Source organism: Triturus cristatus, chromosome 12 (assembly GCF_964204655.1).
Source record: "Triturus cristatus chromosome 12, aTriCri1.1, whole genome shotgun sequence".
NCBI classification, from domain to species: Eukaryota; Metazoa; Chordata; class Amphibia; order Caudata; family Salamandridae; genus Triturus; species Triturus cristatus.
In genome coordinates, this window is record NC_140595.1 from 546,039,018 (window position 1) to 546,054,873 (window position 15,856).

General features: G+C 40.2%; 1 protein-coding gene across 1 annotated transcript in view; it reads right to left on the reverse strand.

Annotated features, from left to right (window-relative positions):
• Positions 1-15,856, reverse strand: part of SLC6A2 (solute carrier family 6 member 2) — a 1,123,441-nt gene that overhangs the window by 115,973 nt on the left and 991,612 nt on the right. Inside the window, exon 10 of the mRNA XM_085639971.1 lies at positions 5,554-5,682. Within this exon, the coding sequence (XP_085496097.1) occupies positions 5,554-5,682 (129 nt within the window). The remainder of the gene's footprint in view (positions 1-5,553; positions 5,683-15,856) is intronic.

A 15,856-nucleotide genomic window follows, 5' to 3' on the forward strand; every position in this document is an offset into this window, starting at 1 on the left:
GGACCTCCATATCAACCTCAACTCAGAAATATGTAGTCCCTGCAACCTAGGCCAGTAGCAACTGATTGACAGATCACAGGTGGGGAGACAAGTAACCCTTATACAAATGCACGAACATGAAAACCCAGATCAGCAGCAACACCGCAATGGTCTCAGGAGATTAGCCCCCAATAAAACACATTTGGCCAGAGGGACGCATGTTCCCAAAACACCTTAAAGTCAGTTGCCACACTAAGTTAGGAACACTCAACCAATCAAACTACAGCACACACACCACATGCAGTGATCACGCTCTCTCTATGTCGGCCATCTGGATATGTACCCACTAGCTCCGCATTGTGTCCACCAGTGGCGGCCCGCCAAGGGAGTGCTGCGGGGTGGTGAGGCTGGGCGGGGGAGGGGCAGGTTGGGGGGTAGCGGACTCGGACATACGACAGAGAGGAGTATGGTAAGTAATTAAATAAATACAACTATTTACCTTGCATTCGCTGCATCGCCAACTCGGTTCTCGGCACCCTGCCCCTCCCCCACCCCGCAGCACTCCCTCGGCGAGCCGCCACTGGTGTCCACGCAGGGTCGAGGCCCACCTGCATTTCTTACCATTTAAGCAGATTTATGACTCCTTGACTAGGCCCAAATTCCAGTTCTAAAAGCAATGCACAAATCCCTTTATTACATATTGGGAAATGTATAAAAAGACAGCCAAAACCAATTTACTTTGAGACAGTTTTCAGACCCTGAGTCTGTTGCTTGCTCTCCCAGCCGCTGCGTTTAATTAAACCAACTGTTCCTGTTTGCCAAATGCCTCTTTCTTGTCTTTAATTTTTTCAAGGTAAATTCCCATTCTTGCAACACAGTATTTTGGCGGCTAAAATAAACATTGCAAGACCGGATCAATGTCACGTGAAACCTTTGAAGTTCTAATCTATGGTATGCCGAACTGTAAAGACTGCTAGTGGAAGTATTTTCTGGTGAGGTGAAAGTCAAGGTCACCAAAAACCTGGATCATACATGTGTTCTTGTAAATCATGTAGAAGCAACTGGTCTTGCTGTGTACACAATGCAAACTCAATAAACATAACATTTTGAAGATTCCAGTTTAGGTCAACGTGAAGAAGCTCTCTCACAATCATTACAGACTTATCTGCTTATCTATAACAGCAATGTTGCCTATATATTATATATATCCATTAAGTAGGATCTTTATTCGCTTCTAGAGATGCAATGCATTTTGCATAAAGGTACTACCACTTATGAATTTGCTGTACATATTGGCACCTATACAGTACAGTCTTGCTAGAGAGCAACAGAGCACTGTTCAGCGAAGGTGAGATGATGAACAAGATAGCTTACAAAAGGTTTGATTGTATTGGCAGGGTGAACTTATCTCAGTGCAGCCCCTGGGAAAGTGGAGGTACAAATGTTCCTAAAACTGATGGCAAGATATCCTTTAAAAATGTGTCTTGACTTGTTTTCTGAATTGTAGGAGTGGTGGTTCAAGCAGGACATTATAGGGGCTTTCTTCCACTTTCCAGGAATGTAGCTAGAGAAGGATCTGTCTTTGCTTTTCGCAATTTCTATCTTTTACTATTGCAGTGTATTGGCTGCTTGGACAAAGTTCAGTTTTTCAGTCAGTTAGGGAGATGCACTGTTGCATGGTTTTCTTTAATGTGATGAAGCAGGTTTTAAAAATCATATGAGCTCGGAGAAGAAACCAATGCTGTTCTATTATGGTTCCAGAAACACAGTGGAATGGTTTTAGTCTTTTAATTAAATGAGGTTTCCAGAAGGATGCTCTTCATCAGGACTATAGTGCAATCATGAATAGTACCAAGTAGGGGATGAACTTTCTGTGTTCTGATTGGCTGATATGATAAGGGCAGTTCAGGTCAAGAGAGCCAGGTCTGGTGGCTCTGTGGACTAATCCATCAACTCTAGGGATCTCCGTTTGAACTCATGTTTCAATTCCGGTGTGTCCACTCAGTCTTTTAATTTTCAATGCTAATAAAATGAGCACCATTGAGTTTTGTACAATAAACATGTTATGCTAGTTCCAAGTGTGAACATGTGCTTTCCAAATAAACATGTGAGGAACTGATTCTGACTGTTCTAAAACTACGGACACCAATACATTCGTGACCAGTCTAGTTCCTTCTAAATGCAGAGATGTAACTTCCTCTAAAAGTAAGGAAAATATTAATTTTGTCCTTGATGTTTGCAAAACTTTGCCATGTGAAGTCTGGCAATGCTTTATATAATGTAGCAGAAAAATTTGATTTCTTTCCACTCGATGCTATTCAAATGGCATTCTTTTTTGTGTTGTTTGTGAATCTATTTTGGGGATTTTCTTCAAATGCATTACAATAAACGTGCTAATTTACCTTGCATTCGCTGCATCGCCAACTCGGTTCTCGGCACCCTGCCCCTCCCCCACCCCGCAGCACTCCCTCGGCGAGCCGCCACTGGTGTCCATGCAGGGTCGAGGCCCACCTGCATTTCTTACCGTTTAAGCAGATTTATGACTCCTTGACTAGGCCCAAATTCCAGTTCTAAAAGCAATGCACAAATCGCTTTATTACATATTGGGAAATGTTTAAAAAGACAGCCAAAACCAATTTACTTTGAGACAGTTTTCAGACCCTGAGTCTGTTGCTTGCTTTCCCAGCCGCTGTGTTTAATTAAACCAACTGTTCCTGTTTGCCAAATGCCTCTTTCTTGTCTTTAATTTTTTTCAAGGTAAATTCCCATTCTTGCAACACAGTATTTTGGCGGCTAAAATAAACATTTGGAGGTGAGATCCCACTGCAAGACCGGATCAATGTCACGTGAAACCTTTGAAGTTCTAATCTATGGTATGCCGAACTGTAAAGACTGCTAGTGGAAGTATTTTCAGGTGAGGTGAAAGTCAAGGTCACCAAAAACCTGGATCATACATGTGTTCTTGTAAATCATGTAGAAGCAACTGGTCTTGCTGTGTACACAATGCAAACTCAATAAACATAACATTTTGAAGATTCCAGTTTAGGTCAACGTGAAGAAGCTCTCTCACAATCATTACAGACTTATCTGCTTATCTATAACAGCAATGTTGCCTATATATTATATATATCCATTAAGTAGGATCTTTATTCGCTTCTAAAGATGCAATGCATTTTGCATAAAGGTACTACCACTTATGAATTTGCTGTACATATTGGCACCTATACAGTACAGTCTTGCTAGAGAGCAACAGAGCACTGTTCAGCGAAGGTGAGATGATGAACAAGATAGCTTACAAAAGGTTTGAATGTATTGGCAGGGTGAACTTATCTCAGTGCAGCCCCTGGGAAAGTGGAGGTACAAATGTTCCTAAAACTGATGGCAAGATATCCTTTAAAAATATGTCTTGACTTGTTTTCTGAATTGTAGGAGTGGTGGTTCAAGCAGGACATTATAGGGGCTTTCTTCCACTTTCCAGGCATGTAGCTAGAGAAGGATCTGTCTTTGCTTTTCGCAATTTCTATCTTTTACTATTGCAGTGTATTGGCTGCTTGGACAAAGTTCAGTTTTTCAGTCAGTTAGGGAGATGCACTGTTGCATGGTTTTCTTTAATGTGATGAAGCAGGTTTTAAAAATCATATGAGCTCGGAGAAGAAACCAATGCTGTTCTATTATGGTTCCAGAAACACAGTGGAATGGTTTTAGTCTTTTAATTAAATGAGGTTTCCAGAAGGATGCTCTTCATCAGGACTATAGTGCAATCATGAATAGTACCAAGTAGGGGATGAACTTTCTGTGTTCTGATTGGCTGATATGATAAGGGCAGTTCAGGTCAAGAGAGCCAGGTCTGGTGGCTCTGTGGACTAATCCATCAACTCTAGGGATCTCCGTTTGAACTCATGTTTCAATTCCGGTGTCCACTCAGTCTTTTAATTTTCAATGTTAATAAAATGAGCACCATTGAGTTTTGTACAATAAACATGTTATGTTAGTTCCAAGTGTGAACATGTGCTTTACAAATAAACATGTGAGGAACTGATTCTGACTGTTCTAAAACTACGGACACCAATACATTCGTGACCAGTCTAGTTCCTTCTAAATGCAGAGATGTAACTTCCTCTAAAAGTAAGGAAAATATTAATTTTGTCCTTGATGTTTGCAAAACTTTGCCATGTGTAGTCTGGCAATGCTTTATATAATGTAGCAGAAAAATTTGATTTCTTTCCACTCGATGCTATTCAAATGGCATTCTTTTTTGTGTTGTTTGTAAATCTATTTTGGGGATTTTCTTCAAATGCATTACAATAAACGTGCTCATTTAATTTTTTTTGCTAATGCTCAGATGTTTTGAGATTAAACCAGGAGGTAATCCACTTGTGAAGTTTCATCCACCACAGGAAAAGGATATCGGGGGAAAATCCAATGAAGGATTTTCCTTTGAATTCTGCACTTCCTCCAGAAAGCAGAGGATTTTCCTTTAACTAAACAATTCTAAATCATGTCCTAAGTTTGCTTAAAATAATTTCATGGTTTCAAATTCTCCAAAGCTGCAAAATCAGTTACTTTTGTAATAAATCACCTAAACATTGTGAAAGGTAGGAAGGAAATAATAAAAAACGTAGTGTGTATTCTGACACCATAATTCTACCACTATTAGTATGTCTACGTCCATTCGAGTTGGACAACTTTTTGCTATGTACATCAAGGTCACTGGGAACCTACATTAAGTTTCCGATTTTCGTAACCTCCGGAACCCAAGTCATATAACAATATAAATAGTCATTCTCTGCACATGGATGGTTAGCATATTGTGAAAATGTACAAATATATTGAGATTTTATTTATTCATCTCATTAAAAATGTGTTTCCACATGGAGCCTTTCCCCCACATAGACTTCCTTGAAAACCAAATGAATAAAAGACCTCGCATATTTTGGTGAGTTCAACAAAGTTAACACATTTACCACTCTGCTCCTGTTCATCCCCTTTAAAAGACCCCCAATCTTCACTATCTCCAAGGAACAAAGCACTGTCTTCATCAGGTATCAGTTATGACAAGAGAAAATTGTCCATTCATGGAAAAAAAATTGCAAACAGTTTAGTGTCATTCTGACATATTAGATTATATCTTTGTTGACTTATTAAATCACCTCTTGATTTTGTCAACTCTTTTTTCCACAAAAGAGTGATGTGCACGCGGAAACAGTTCAGTGACCCAGACATTAAATTAAATTTTTCTTCACTCTGAGTCCAGGAAAAAAACGACATCAAAGGTGTTGAACATAGACGACCTAGAAAAGGAATGTTTTTGTAGCTTCCCATTTCCAATGCAAAATATTGTGCACGGGGAGGAGGAAGATTTTGTGGTAGATTACATTATCACAAGCTATGTATTTCAACCGCTGGCGTTTTTATGATGTCATAAAATCAGTTATTCCAATGATCATTTGTTTTTGTAAAAATAATGAAAATCACACAGAATGCTTGTGGGCACCTCTCAACATATAGTTTGTGGATACACTACGATAGGTACATTAACATTACAAAACCAGAAGTCAGAGTTTTAATACTTACGTTTGTTATACACAAGAGAGCGAGCAGGAAGGTGCCAAAGGAAATAAGAAAAGTAAACAATTTCCTGTGCCTTTTTAAGATCTTGATGTCATCTGCTAATCCAGTGATTACTGCTTCCATTCCTCCCATCTAAGAACAAATCAAGAACAAATATTACACTGACATTTACAAGATTGCCAAGAATTTCATTCATGCTTTCCTCATGTAAATCTACCAACAGTGCTGAATTTGCAAAAATCACAAGTATTTTTCTTAGGAAACCGCTGCCGGTGGTGACAAATGTTTGAAAAGCCAAAAAAAAAAGGCAGCATATTCGAGATTGCACCTCGTATCTATTTCTTTCTCCATTTCTGAATGTTCGAAATATTGTTGGTTCTTTTTAATCCCTGCTTTCTCCCTTTGTCACTGTTTTCTCTCTTTTTCGTCTTCATTTTTTCTCCCTTGCTGCCTAACTCGCTCTTACTCTGGGTCAACATCTGATTATTAAAAAGAGGGCCTTATCCCCAAAAAAGTGATTGTACTGACCACCTGCAACTATCGGCACACATTAAGTACAGGTGCAGTGATTAATAGACTTTATGTCAACTCTAAAGGTGGCTAGGAATAGCGAATCGCAAATTACGACGAGATAGAATATCATTACAACAATATCGAGGGAGAATATTTTGAAAGTTGAGTTTCTATACATTTTCTATACCTAACTACATACGTAGGTACCTTGGAGATAAATATATTTATTTTCAAGGTTCCAAGATGTGGAGTTGAGAATAGTAAATCCTTACATCCCTTTATACACCTACGTTTAGCTAATTTGTCTCTCGATATTGTTGTAACAATATTCTGCCCCATCCAGATTCAGGATTCCATATTCCCAGCCGCAATTACACTAAATAGATGGTGATCAGGCAAATGGTGAGACAAAGTGTTGAGGCATGGAGCAATCTGGTACCGTCTCTAGATGGTATAAAAGAAAATTCACAACGTTTGTGTGCCATGCCAGTCCACCTCTGCAATGACTTTTTTCGCACACAGTCCACGATAGAGCAAAATGACTAGCATTTTATGTCCCACCCTTCTCCCATGGCAGTTCCTGTGAAGGCACTGAACGTTTATTGCACAGCTGATGTCATTTAGGCAGCTGCAAAACAAACTTTTTTGTTTTGCAGAAAAAAACTCCCAAAGCTGGAATTTATTTCTGACGTACAAAATCAAATTGGCCCCCACACCTTGTGTTTTTTATCCTAGATTTTGCACACCCTGCTGATGGTGGGAAGACGGGACCAAGACCTGCACACCTGCTTGTTAATGCTTCCTGATTGTACAAATTCATTTCATTGAAAAATTAGCCACTCACAAATGGATGTGCCTTTAAAATAAATAACTTATCAGCATTTATTTTGGTTTGTAATTGCCAGGCTTTACCTGGTAGTGAGGAACAGAAATAAGGGCAGTAGACCGCCTGCTCTAAATACAGCACAGATACAAGATACTCCCAACAACATAAGTTTAAAACAGTCTTTCATATACCTCATACTTGTTCTGGCTATGTATAACCATCTACTCAATACGACTTCATATTACTTAATCTCTGCTATATATCCTAGAGAACATTCTAAAATGTAACTTCCTCAAGTTTAAAGACAATCTTTAAATCATACAAACACTGAGTTGCAGGTGGGCCTATTCAGTTCTCTTTACATATTATATTTATCTTATGGAACACACATCTTTAGACATTACTCAAATCTCACTAATCATATAATGACTCAAATCATAAAATTTAAAGAAAAATAACAAGGGTGTCACAGAAACATATATACATACATATAAAAATGTCAGTCGCGTACATCAACATTTTCACACAGAAAAACATTGAAAAGTGTTCAAAATATATTGATTGTTGTATCAAAATATACAGTTCCCTCTATTTTAATACAACAAAGACCATAGGTCCTTGGGGTTGGGGCAAAAAAGCTTCAAATGTTTCGATTCTGGATGGGCAGTAGTTTCTCCAGATCGGCTGTCTACCAATGTGGGACTAGTCGCCCTCAACCCACATCTATATGCCGACATATTTCAACAATCTAGATGGGGCCTCTTTTTAATGATGCTCTTCCTCAGGGCATGAAGATTTTAGTACGTAACACTACAGTAAAAACAAGAAACAATCTAGTCAGGACGCCAATAAAAAGTCCTTGTAAATGTACAGGAATTGAAGAGAAATCTATTACATATCACACTTCCTGAGGCCGGGTGCCTCTTGTGGTCATACCTATTGAGCCAAATACAAAGTGATACTGGTTTATGGTTCCTAATGAATTTACTTTGCCCATAATGTAGTATACTTTTTGGAATTTACCTTAGCATAAGAGTGGCTCAAGCAGCACCTTATTGTCCTACTGCTTTAGGGAGATCCATAAGAGGGGTAACGAGGAGAAAAATCTTTATACTCCTCGCCTCTAAGGATTGTTTTTGTGCAGGAAGATGTCCTTTCCTGAGCAAACACAATTCTGTCTGCAATGCAGACACCCTTGCAACATGGTAGAAGGGTGCCTGTATTGGCACTAGGCAGCCAAAGGTGTGCCAGCGCATGGAGAGAGCAGGAATGCACCATATCTTGATAGATATAGTACATTCCTGCCCTCTCCATTTTATGCAGCGCAGCGCAGCACAGCAAGGTGTCTTGCTGAGTTGCGTGAAACAATGATAAGTATGGCCCTTAATTCATAACAGCATCTAAATTCCCCTTTTCCATTAAAATTGTGTTTATCAGATATATGATCAACTGGAAAATCTTTTCATAAGTATTGTGTAGCACAAAATCAAATAAAACCAACATTCCATTACCAGAGCAATTTGAACATATTAAAATCCTATTTTTAAAGTGTACCGTGTGACTCCAAAGTGACTATTCTTCCACACCACAAATGATTTTTAGATACAATTACATTCCAACCGTGCAATTTTGTGGTGTGAAGTAGAGTAACCAGTGGGCATTAATTAAAAATAATATATTTCTTTCCACTTCCTTTTGGTAAGATTTATTCCAGTCTCCTTCATCCTTTGCTTTTGTACACAGTGGAAGGCTTCATTTTTGGAAATACTACAGACTGTTAAACATCTTAACCAATTGCCAGTCTTTCGGGTCACAGTCTGAGATTTAGACAGTTCCTTCACAATTTCCCTTGTAGAATGTATCTGAAGGGTTTGAAGTTCTCTAATGCTAGTTTGGATTTGTTGAAAAATTATAGCCTTCTCTGCTTGGACTGGGGTTAGCTTAAGACACTCCCAGGTGATGAGTTCATTTTTACTTTTCCCGTTTCCTAATTTCCCCATCTTTGATTTTTACTCCACATTTGTGATGCAGTAGTCTGTTTGCTAATCTCTAAATCAGGCCCTTAGTTTTATTTTTCAGTAGTTTAGCAGCCATGTTGAAATCTATTCCATCATCTTCACTCCCTGGGCTGAGGAAATAATACAGCACCCAGCCTAATAAGAGACAAAGGGGGTATGGTACTGAAAGATTGAGCTGCAAAGATAATTGCAGAAATTTTGAAAAGCAAATATCAACAAGGTAAGTGTATATGCATATACAGAGGAAGTGACAGCGATTTTGTAATTCTGGGTAGGTCTACCTTTCTAATAGAAAACCTTTTTTTATTTTGCTAATACCTTTGCCATTTTTTATATATCTGCACTAAACTTTGTGAAAATAAACATTATCTGATTTTGCGATGGTTTGGCAAGTTTTATGCATACAGTCAAGTCAAAGGCAAATGGTGGGTCAAAAAAGTGATATTTCCTTTTTTAGTTCCCATAGGAAACTGTGGACCGAGCTACGGAAACCCAGCCGAATAGAATGACACCAATTGTCGGATAAAAGTAGAACTTCTCTCAAGAAAGTGCTTTTGCTGATATGGTGTAAATCCATTTTTTTTTTTTTCTTAGTCCTCATTCTGCCAATTTACTTGCTGGATATACTTGTCCCCTACTCTGGTAACCCAGGCCAGGTTGGAGTCCTTCTAATCAAGAGAAAAAAAGCTGTTTCCAATTCCACCCTTCTCAGGAGTGCCCATAGCACGGAAGGAAAACAGGACCGACAGCTCAACATTAGCTTAATCATTGGACCACAGATTTTGGATCCAGTCTACCAACTTAAGCCATACTTTCTCTTTACTGCTAGAATCACACATTATGTCCTGCTTACTTATATATATAACACTTTTTTTACATTCCAGGAAGTGCGGTAGAAGATTTGCCTCCCATGATTTACAAATCTCTCTTCTTCCTAAAAGAATTACATAAAAAATAAATCTTGCGTCTAATCTACTAATACTAGTAGTATTATCATGCCAAATTCCAAAAAAGACCAGGGCGGGACTGACCTTCACAGTGATACTTGTAACTTTGGTTAAAAATTGACACACCTCGAGCCAAAACTTCTCGATTTCAGGGCATGTTAGAAACATATGGATGTCATCAGCTATGGGATCTTTGCATCTTGGGCATTCATAATGTGTCCCTAAAAATATTTCTAGTCTCGCCGGGGACCTATATACCCTGTATACAGTGAAGAGGTGGTTACGTTTTAAATAGGCAGGTTTCACACTTTCTCTCAGCAATGCAATATTCACAATTCCCTCCCCCCAGAGCCTCTGAATATCTCTTTCTAAATCATCTTATGCATTGATCAGAAATTGGTACCACAAAGCTACCTCCTTCTTAATAACACCAGTTTTAATCGCTTGAACTAACCAAGTGTGGTATTGATTCTGGTGTCACGTGGTTGGGGAACATGGCGGCTGGCTAACGCCGGTCGGGAGGGACACCGTGCGGTAGGAGAGTGAATCTTTGTGGACTGCAGATTCATGCCGTGATAAAGTAAGGCAAGGTGGCGGGTGTGATGGGTCTCTCTGTTCAGGACATTTCTGATTAAAGTGGTTTTCCTTGAATTTTCGTGCCTGTTTACCGTTGAGCCTCGGCACTCGTCTGACTTCAGGACGCGACTCCACCCCTCAGGGAGACCTTCTGGGCTGAATTACAGTCCCTTCAGAATTGTGTGTCCTTTTACGTGTCCTTTTACGTATGGGCCTCAGTACTGGTTTGATCTTAGTAGGACGCGACTCTGCCCCCCAAGGAAGCTGGGTTCGGGCAGCCGTCTCTGTGAGGACCACTCGGAAAGCAACAACAAGGGTACAATGTATATATAGAGGGGCGGAGAGGAAGACTTGTGTTGCCATTGCTTGTGATCTCCCTGGGGTGTGCAAATGGCGAGCACACGGTGTTGAAAAGAATGTTGAAAGGAGCTGGATAAGGGGAGCTCTCGGAGTTTCTTTTCCCCTAATAATACCACATGAGCAGATTTCAAAGTTTATTGTAATCCAGGAGTGGATGGAGAAGGAGAAGGACCCTGCACCAAGAGATTTACCTCTTAATGTTTTGAGCATTGGGGGACCAGAGGGAGTAAAAGGAACAGGGGGGTCTGATACGGAGCAAGTTCGGGGGCAGGAGCAGCTCGCATTAAAGGCGCCAAACACTCTCAGAGGCCTTGGGAATTCTGGAGCCCTTGAAGAAGTCCGCACACAGCCTCTCTTAACTGGAAGGAGTAGATATCTTTTGCGTTCTGTCCCAGAAAAGAAGAGTCCTACTGCGAAACAAGTTAGTACTCCCCAAGCTATAACTCCCGTTAAGAAGCCTCCTAAGGGAGGCAGAGTGAGAAAGTGTAAAAAAGAAGCAGCAGCTTTATTGTCTAAACCACCACCATCGCTCAGATTGTACTTTAAATTCATGGAGCAAGTGGCCGACCCAGCAAGGATTGAGAAGCCTCTCCAAGATATACGGAAGGGGGCAGGTGCTCCAGTTTCACAGGCAGGGCAGAAGGATTTAAGTGAGTCATTGAGTTTGGAGAATCGTTTTTCTCCTCTTATGGGGATCGTGGCAGAGAGATTGGCAGAAATAATATCTAGTACCCCAGGGGCTCTGACTACTCCTGCACAAATTCTTTCTACGTCTATTCCTATGCCTAAACCTGTGCCTAAACCTATGCCAACGTTAATGCTTACGCCACAACTTGTGCAAGAGGAGGGCCTTAGCAGGGTGGGGCCCCCAGGAATCAATGAAGAAGGGGTGAGGATGGAGTATGGTGTTTTGGGAGGGGCTCTCTTGACAACTCACGTGACAGATCTCTTACTGAGTTTAGGACAGGATATGTTGTCTAGGTTTGAAACCTCCGAGCACAATCAGAAGGTTATACAGGATAAGTGTGTGATTCTTGAGCAAAAGGTTGACGAGATTGCATTGCGTACGACAGCATTGGAGGAGGACATGAAGGGGCTGGGCGAGGCCAAAACAGGGAATTCTAAAGAAATAGCGATCCTTAGAGAAGAGAATAAGACCTTACAAGAGAATTTGGAAAGGTTGGAACTTCATGCTAGACAAAACAATGTTCGTATCCTGGGGGTGTACGAAAACGCAGAAGGCCGGGATATCAAGGGCTTCGTATGTAAACTCTTGGGAGATCTGCTTCAGGATAGGAGCGATATTGACTGGGATAAAGAACTCAAAGGGTTCATAGAGACCCCTATAGACTTCACCCTGGGAGAAAGGCCCCAAGGAGAATCTTAGTAAACTTCTTAACTTTTACGATCAAGGAGTTGGTGTTGGGGCGAGCGTTAAAGGAACGAGAGCTAAAATATGGGGATGTCACGTATCAAACAAGTTCCGACTTGGGTAAAAGAACCTCTCAGCGACAGTGGGAGCTGGGCTCCAAAATGAATGAGTTACGTTCCAGAGGGGTCCAAGTCCAAATGAAATTTCCTGCCATGCTTAAGATTATGTGCCACAACAAAATGCATGTGTTTAGAGACCCTATGGAGGTTGATGGTTTGTTAAAACAGATGGAATACCCAAAATAGGGATAGTTTATGTATGTAGATGTATGTAGGGTCCGTTCTTCGTCTTTTTGATAAAGGCAGCATCACAGACGAGTTTACATTCATGTATGTAGATGTATATAGAAAATCCACATAGCTGAGTAGTAAGACACAACATATGTAAGAGAAACACAAAGGTTATTAAATGCATAGGAAATGTATAGGAATGTACAATGTACAAGATTTTTGTTTATAGATTTCTATAATTTTGTAATAGATTCTCTCTCTCTTTGCACAGCGGGAGCTCAAAGGCCTTTTGCCTTAGAGATAGGGTGGGGGTTCACCAGGGGGGTTGGTGGGTGGGGTACGGGTGGTTGGGAGCATTTGGGAGAGAAATAAAAAATATAGTCCTCTTCTATTTGATGGTTGGTCCCTATTAACTTATGCTGATTTGTCTATTAGTGTATTCATACAAAGGGTTGGTCAACACAAGATTGATTTAGAAGGTACTGGTAGAGGTTTAAGGATAGATAGATGATGAAGAACTTAGTGCACTTTCTATCACTGAATTTAAATGGTTTGAGGTCTGCAAAGAAGTTAGGTCGAGTAATGGAATTTGTGAAGAGATCTGAGGCGAGCGTTATATTGTTGTAAGAGACGCACCTAACAAAACACGAATGTGTGAATGCCTTTAAAAAATGGTCTTGGGTGCAAGATAACGTCTGTTCGGATCAAAGTAGCAACACGAGGTGGGTGGCCATTCTTATAAGAAAAAATGCGCGTATTATAGTGGAAAGTCAGCAGACAGATTCTACTGGGAGGTGGGCCCTAGCCAAGATAAAAGTACAAGGAACATCTGTAATTGTAGTTAGCTATTACGGGCCCAATGAGGATAATCCGGATGCATTAATCAAATTGGAACTATGCTTAATGTCTTTTAATACCCCAGTGGTAATTGGAGGGGATTTCAATCTAGTATGAAATAAAAGCTTGGATAGAACCTCCAAAGTTAAATATGTTACGCCACCTAAAACGATGGCAGTGCTTAAAAATATGATTAGAGAGCTTAATTTAATTGATATTTGGAGACATAAGATGGAGGATAAGAGAGATTTTATCTTTTTTAGTAAAAAGTATGGTCATCATTCCTGAATTGATTATTTTTTACTGAATTATGAGCTGGTATCTGGGGTTGAAATTATTAAGCATATACCTGCTATACTTTCTGATCATTCGGTTGTCCTCTTATCACTAAAAAACCCCAATAAGAGGGGTATAACCAGATGGACTCTGGATAGGACAATTCTGTTGGATGAGGGAGTAATCTACAAAATGAAAGAAGAGGCTGTGATTTTTTTTAAGCTAACAGGGGTCAGCTAAACTTCAAATTGTATGGGACTCCTTTAAGGCCTTTTTCAGATCTATGGGTACGGGTATTATGGAGAGTAAAAAATGGAGTGCGAGGCACCAAGAAGAAAGGCTGTTGGAAACCATTAAGACTAAAGAGCAAGAGGTACAAAAAGCTTCCCTTGAGAGCTCTAGTAATGTGGCATCTCTTAGAAAACAACTAGAATTGTTGCAATCAGAATATCAAGGAGCCCTGGATAAAATATTGACAGATAAATGGAAGGTTAGCAAACTGCAGCATTTTGCATATGGGGAGAAGAGTGGTGCCTTGTTGGCATGGAAAGCAAAGACCGATAGAGTGCGTAACCAAATAAAATGCCTGAGAGACCATATGACAGGGGACATATCGGATACTAATGCCAAAATTGGGCTGGATATCATCAAAGGTTTTTTTAAGGAAATCAAACTCCTGATTTTTAGCGAAGACCAGAAGGCAACATTATCTGCAGATATAACAGAAGAGGAGATCCGACAACAGTTTAGGAAAATGGCTAGAGGGAAAGCTGTAGGGCCGGATGGCCTTCCAACCGAGATTTATCATAACCTCTTAGATGAGGTGGTACCAGATCTCAGGGAACTTTTTAATTTAATACTAAGAGAGGGGGAAGATCCTCCCGTAAGTTGGGCAGAGGCAACCGTAACATTGACATTGAAACCCGATAAGGATCCCCTTGTGGTTGACTCATATAGGGCCATATCTCTGTTAAACATGGACTATAAGGTGTTTGCGGGGATTTTGGCTGCCAGAATTGCAAAGATTATTAAGGGCATAATACACAAAGACCAGAAAGGCTTTATTCCTGGAAGGCAGCTTAATGAGCTAACTTTTCAAATACTGGGAGTGATACATTTAGCGGAAACCTATAATCGTCCTGTGTAACGCTGGTGGCAGTAGATGCTGCAAATGCTTTCGAACAGATTCACTGGTCATATCTGTGGGAAGTCTTAAAGCTATTCGGTTTTCCCCATAATTTAATAAAGGCCGTCCAACTTTTGTATAAATCACCAAGAGCAAAGGTTTTGGTTAATGGGGAGCAAACCGATTGGGTCAATATATTACGTGGAACTAGGCAGGGATGTCCCCTGTCTCCACTTTTGTTTAATATGTATATTGAACCATTAGTGGCATGGATCAGACAAGACCCTGCTAATATTCCTTTTAGATACGGGAATCTTGAGATTAAGTTAGCGCTTTTCGCAGACGATCTTTTACTCTACACCCTCAGTCCGCAAGTGTCTATCCCCATATTAATGGCTAAAGCCGAAGCATTTGGAAGGGTTTCAGGATACAGAGTAAATACAAATAAGACTGAAATTATGGAATGGAACCAACCAGTACAACAATTACAGGCAAAATCGAACATGCACTACCTTGGCGTTATAATTACGCAGAAACTGGGGGAAGTCACTAAAGTAAATTGCGAAAAGATTAGGCAAGAAGTAGAGAAACTGCTGGTTAGATGAGCAAATCTCCTGCTAAATTTGTACGGTAGGGTAAACCTTATCAAAATGATTATTCTACCCTAAATAACTTTTCTTTTTAATTCGATACCATTTTTATTTGATAGAATGAAAATTGCTAAACTACAAGGAAGGCTAGGAAGCTTCATTTGGGCTTCCAAGGGCTCACACATATCTTGGAAGAGATTGAAGAGGAGATTGGAGAAGGGTGGGCTGGCCTTAGCGGATCTGATGACGGATGGGTATGCTTCTCTTTTTAAGAATTGCAGGATGCAATTGCAGGATGCTGACAGTTTGGAGCCATGCTTGGAGAACTAAGGGAGGGTCAAGATCAATTTTTGTTTAAGTTCGAAGACCCTAGGTTCTTCAAATAAGTAAGGTTGAAGATTTTACTCGGTGTTTTGAAAGCATGGGTTCAGATTCGGAAAAAGTTAGGAATTCCATATTACTTGTCTAGGGCCCCGATTTGGGAGTCCCCAGGGACTCCGGACTGTTTGAATGATTCACTTAGTCTCCCATTAAAGGCTTCGGGTATTTCTTGTTGGGGGGATTTGAAGATGGGA